This window comes from Medicago sativa, chromosome 7 (assembly GCF_051527215.1).
Source record: "Medicago sativa cultivar Bolivia chromosome 7, Bolivia_mono, whole genome shotgun sequence".
Lineage (NCBI taxonomy): Eukaryota > Viridiplantae > Streptophyta > Magnoliopsida > Fabales > Fabaceae > Medicago > Medicago sativa.
This window is the reverse complement of record NC_140755.1, coordinates 29,872,873-29,878,872: the sequence shown is the minus strand read 5'-3', so window position 1 is coordinate 29,878,872 and position 6,000 is coordinate 29,872,873. Positions and strand designations below refer to the sequence as shown.

At 31.5% G+C, this 6,000-nt stretch overlaps 1 protein-coding gene across 1 annotated transcript; it reads left to right on the top strand.

Annotated features, from left to right (window-relative positions):
* The first annotated feature begins 705 nt into the window (after positions 1 to 705).
* On the top strand, positions 706 to 4,547 carry LOC146905488 (transcription factor bHLH19-like). Its single transcript, XM_085727154.1, has 4 exons — positions 706 to 840; positions 2,108 to 2,596; positions 3,370 to 3,738; positions 4,228 to 4,547. Exons 1-4 carry the CDS (start codon positions 775 to 777, stop codon positions 4,306 to 4,308), a joined length of 1,005 nt encoding a protein of 334 aa, XP_085583280.1. The 5' UTR covers positions 706 to 774; the 3' UTR covers positions 4,309 to 4,547.
* The last annotated feature ends 1,453 nt before the right edge of the window (positions 4,548 to 6,000 follow it).

Genomic DNA, 6,000 nt, shown 5'->3' with positions numbered 1-6,000 from the left:
TTAAGATGAAATTTCTTTTTAGAGATTCCTTAAACAATTTTCTTAGAGCACTTTTAGTATGATATATATATATATATATATATATATATATATATATATATATATATATATATATATATATATATATATATAAGGCTTAAATATGTCTTTAGTCCTTGCACTTTCATCAGATTTTGGCATTGGTCCCTGCACTTTGTAAAAATATTGGTATTGGTCTCTCTGTTAACTTTCTGTTAAAAAAAAGCACAAAACTATTGGTATTGGTCCCTGCACTTTGTAAAAATATTGGTATTGGTCCTTGCACTTTGCAAAAATATTGGTATTGGTGCCACGTGGCATGAAATGATTGGGCCACGTGGCACTCCGTTAGTTGTGTTTTTTTTTTTTAACAGAAAGTTAACAGAGGGACCAATACCAATATTTTTACAAAGTGCATGGACCAATGCCAAACAAAAAAAAAGTGCATGGACCAATGCCAAAATCTGATGAAAGTGCAGGGACCAATGACACATTTAAACCTATATATAACATCCCTTAAAAAACATAAAAATAATAATATATAGCATGTTGCCATTTGTGGTTGTAGGTAAATGATATAGTACACCCCAAAAAAAGAAAAAAAGATAAAGCATGTTGCCAATAAATGATACATACCACACGTGCTTAAAATCTAGTCCTATTAAAGATCCAACAATGGGAACTCTAATTCAGCACAAATAGTAGCCTTGCTCTTCCCTGTTTTAAATTCAGTATACAAGTGTTACCCTTGAGACGATGGAAGAAATCAACAACACAGCATTGAACGTATCATCATCAACCAACAGCTGGTTATCTGATTTGGTAAGCAAATCAAAAGGCAAATTCACCCTTCCTATTTTCTAAATTCACAAATGGTTTATTAAAAATTATTAGTATGAGTACCCGTTGCACGGGACGTTAAAATTTTGCTTTGATTAAATTATTGCAGACTAATATGATAAATACTTGCTTGAAAATAATTTCAATTAGGGTTAAAAGTGTTTTACCCCACTTTGTATTCGGAAATATGTTAACATTTGTTATTTAGCAAGTTAAAAAGTCTGGTATTCCCAGCATAAAGAGTGCAGAAGGCTGATAACAAAACTAAAGAGAACAATAATTTATGACCTCACATACAAATGCTTTCTTATATCTCGTATCAACTCAAGACATGTCCTTCTATCTGAAAAACTTAAGACATGTCCTTTGAAAGTAGCTTTGATTTCAGTAACTCCCTCCTAAACATTTCATAACATTAACAAGAACATTTTAAATAAATTGTTCCTAAAATATAATGTTTCAGCAACAAATTATAGTATTTGTCATCGACAAAGTCTTAAATATCTTATCTGAAGCCCAATGATGTATCAAATGATTATATATATTAACCCGCTTGGCGGCTTAGTCTGATAGTGTTGGTTTGAGACTATAGAGTGAGTGTATTAGGTTCGATTCTCCTCAGTGCCAATTTCGATGTGTTAGTATGACTTTTAAAAAGGAAATTGATTTTATATTGGCAGATAAATGCATTTTTGTTTGTAATATGAATATTTGGCATAATTAATTAGGCCTTTCCTTATGCATAACTAATGCATCTCCCTTAATATGATTTTTTTGGAGAAACCTTGCCTCATATTTAGGCTCCTATGTATAATACTTCTACAATTATCAAGAAAATCGATATGTAATGATTTAAATACCATGTTAAAGATATAAATTAATATAATTTAATATTGTGAATCTTCTTTAATATATAATTTTTAAGAGATATGAATTAATAATCTAATGCCATGTTACCTTATATTCTAAAAACCATAAGTCATGTCCTTTGTTGCATTTCTCCTTCTAGGGCAAATCCAACCAAACTTGAACATAATGGCCAATATATTAAAAAAATTGTAAACAGTACATGCAGAATTAATTCTTTATAAAAATAAGTTGACATCATATCTTGCACTTACTCATTTCCAAAATATATGATCCACCCTTCCTATTTTTGAAATTCACAAATGGTTGATTATAAATTAATTCTTTATTATTTTATTCAAAAAAATTAATTCTTTAATACTTGAAATTTCCTTTTTTGCAGGAAATGAACGAATACAATTTAATTGCTGAGGAATGCAACCCGAATTTCCTTATAGATGTGGAAGAGCTTCTTTCACATGACATAGCTAATGTCTCCCAAGAACAAAACAATAAACAATGTTTGACTTCGAGTTCCACTCACACAACTCTCAGCAACACAATTGATCATATCAACAAAATCAATGAAACCTTTTCACCAAAACTTTCTTCCAACTCATCTTTTCAGTTTCAAATTCCATGTTTTGACAACACCCCAAATTCATCCACTATAAATTCCTCACAATTTAGTGGATTTGAAAAATATGAACCAGCTGTGTCTCCAACTGAAATGGAAAATATGAATCACTCAATGCAAACCTCAGAAGAGTCATCGAGAAAAAGGTCTCGTGGTAATCATGGTTATGATCATATCATGGCTGAGAGACAGAGAAGAGAGAAACTCACACAGCACTTCATTGCTCTTGCAGCTTTTGTTCCTAACCTTAAAAAGGTAGAATAAGTAATTTTCACTTACCCACTTAGCTAGCTTTTAAAATCATTTTTTAAAGTTCAACTTTTGTTTAAATCATTTTTTAAAAAGGTAGAATAAGTAAATTTATTATTTAAATAATTTTATTTTATTTGAAAAAAAACTATTTCCTATCATTTATATAATTATTTGAAAGAAGAAAAAAAACTAGTATTATTTTCCTTTCATCGAACAAAATTTAATTTTTTATGAATATTTATGAATAAATAGCGAATATTGAATATTTTTTGATAAAATGTCAAAATTGTTATAATGCTAACGAATTAAAAAATCTTGTTTTTTTTTTATGAAATTATCTTTTCTAAAATGAAAAATTTGACAAATTGTTCTAATTCATAAAAATAATCGTCAATTTATTGGTTTAGAAAATAAATATATTAAAACCCTTCAATTTGTAAATATAGCGTAGAAGTTCCAAGTAAATGAATAAAGAAATATGGTCGGTGTATTGAATTTGTTTACAATTGCTATTGTTTTATAAGTTTATTCTTCATAAGAGATAATTAATTAGTATTTTTACAAATAATTTAATGGCATCGCATAAAAATTAAAACATAATTAGTGGTGTGGTGGTAAAAAATACTTTTGACAGTTCAAAGTTTAAAAGACGTCTTATAAAAATGACGAGTAAACAAATCATGAGACTCTTATATTTAGATACAAAAATACTATAATCTTGGTTACATTATTTGGTGTAACACTACTTATTAATCGATATTGTAAAAATATGTCAGATGGACAAGTATTCTGTATTAGTTGATGCTATCAAATACATGAAAGAGCTTAAAAAGCGTTTGGAAGTTTTGGAAGAACAAAATGAGAAAACAAAAATAGAGTCACAAGTGGTTGTGACCAAACCAGGCATTTATAGTGACGACAATTCCTCTTCATGTGATGAGAACCTTCATAGTGTTGTTGGTTTACCATTTCAAGTGGAAGCAAGAGTCTTAGGGAAATATATGTTGATTCGGATCCAATGCCAAGAGCACAGGGGGCTTATAATTAAAATTATGGTCGATATTCAAAGGTTTCAACTATTTGTTGTTAATAGTAGTGTCTTACCTTTTGGAGATTCTATCATCGACGTGACCATCATTGCTCAGGTAGAGACCATCTCTTTATGACTCTATCTTTTTTTTAACAAGTGAAAATGAAATTATATTAATAACCAAATAATTAAGCATTCTCCACAAAACAAGATGTTTCAAACAGAAGTTTAAAAAGTTCAATACATCGAACACAAACAAAAACAGAATCAGCCAACACCAAAACAATCAAAAGGGTAAAGCCACCAGCACCCTTTAATTTCGCCACTAACATTTTTTTAATACAATTTTTTAGTTTTTGGTGCCATCACTATTACTATTATTATAGTGACAAATCTTTTTTCATTATAACTGCAACATTTTTTGTTTTAGGCAACGACGCAAAAGCGTGGTTAAAGGTACTAAATCCGTTGCCTAAACGTTTAGGTTGCGGTTTTCAGGCGTGGTATAATTACTCGATATAATCATTTTGTTGTCTTTTGATTTCGGTGTTTATTTTTGTATTATTTACGATTGTATTTAATATTAATCTTAATTATTTTATAGATGGATGAAGGCTACAACATGAACATAAAGGAACTTGTGAAGAACATACGCATGGCAGCATTGAAGTTTATGTCATCATAATAACATGAACATGAGCAAAGAGTTTTGTTGGCTACCAGTAAACAAGAGGGACAAATATGTCCCTTATTGATGTACAATTTTTCTTTTAAGTGTTGAAACAAGTATCTTCATGAAGATGCAAATCTCTGTTTAGTTTTTCTTCTAAGTTAAGATAGTACTATGTTGGAAAAATAACAATAATCTTATTCTTATCGTCATTTTTTGGTAATCGAAGTTAGGAAGGTGGATCTTTATTTAAACAGAAGATCACTATATATTGAGAAACCATTCACTCAAGTTTTTTTTTTTTTTTTAAGAAGCTAACGAAAATATCTTAAAAACTAAGGACAGCTTTTCTAGCATAGGATGTGCTAAAGCAGTTAAAAGACAAATATGTTTACCTTTTCAATAACAAAAAACTGCTTTTAACAGGATAAAGGATTTTGCTGCCAAAAGAGGTAGTCAAAATCAAATAACACATGATACAATTTTAACCACCAATAAATCTGCAGCTTAACCTTTTCACACAAAGCCTGAATAAGCTTACTCTTTTGTTGGAAAATCCTGCCATTTCTTTAACGCAGAGAAGTGAAATCCATAATATATTAAAGCGAGGCAGGAATTTTTAGAGAATCCACCTAACCCATGAGATTGCAAAAGGTGATCTTGGATGTTTCCATGAAAAGTTGTCGAGATACCTAACTAACTAGAGACCGCTAACCAAAGTTTGCCAAACACAATGCAATTAATAAAAAGATGATCTTTATCTTCCACAGTACCCCAATCAGCAGAGCAAAAATTACCATAAACTGCCAAAATATGACGCCGAACCAAGTTGTCTTTATAGATGGAATCCGGTTCAACATCAACCTCCGAAAACAAATGTTAAATTTAAGCGGGATCATTTTAAGCCACAAAACTTGGTTGAACCCCACATTAAAATCGACCTCTATTGAAGTTAAGTTGTCATAAGCACTTTTGACTGAATATTGTTTGGACGAATCAAGCTTGCAAACCCAACGATCCTCCATCTCAACCTGCAAAATAATGTTAGATAACATATCCACACACTCCCTCACCAGCTCCTCTTCCCATGCAAATAACCTCCTACGCCAATTCCAAGCCTCTCCATTGACACCCCACCCTAACAACTTCATATCAGCAACAATAATTAGCTTATTCTCCGCCAACTCAAAAATTCTTCTAAATTTAGATTCTAAGGAAACACCATCAAGCCACAGGTCACGCCAAAAAAAAGGTAGATACCCCATTCCCCACCTTACGGGTAATATTATCTACTAACCACCCTTCGTTCAATAAACCAGTCCCCAAACAAATTTTCTTAAAATTCTCCCGCCACACTGACCCTACCCTCACTCCAAAATATAACTGCCCGCCTTCCTCAACATACCGCGTACCCAACACTTTGTACCACATATTCTCCCTCTCCTCTAGCACCATCCAAATCGACTTCCCAAGTAAAGATAAATTAAACTCATGTAGTCTCCTTACCTCCAAACCTCCATATTCTCTTTCCAAACACAAAGTCATGAACGACATAACATATTTAAGGAGAACCAGCGGACACCCTTAGAAAGATTCCTACTCTTCCAGCCTGACAACCGACTTTTAATCCGCTCAATTAAAGGGAACCAAAAATTAAGTTTTATAGGGTACCCACCAATTGTCAGTGCCAAATACACAAACAGAAGA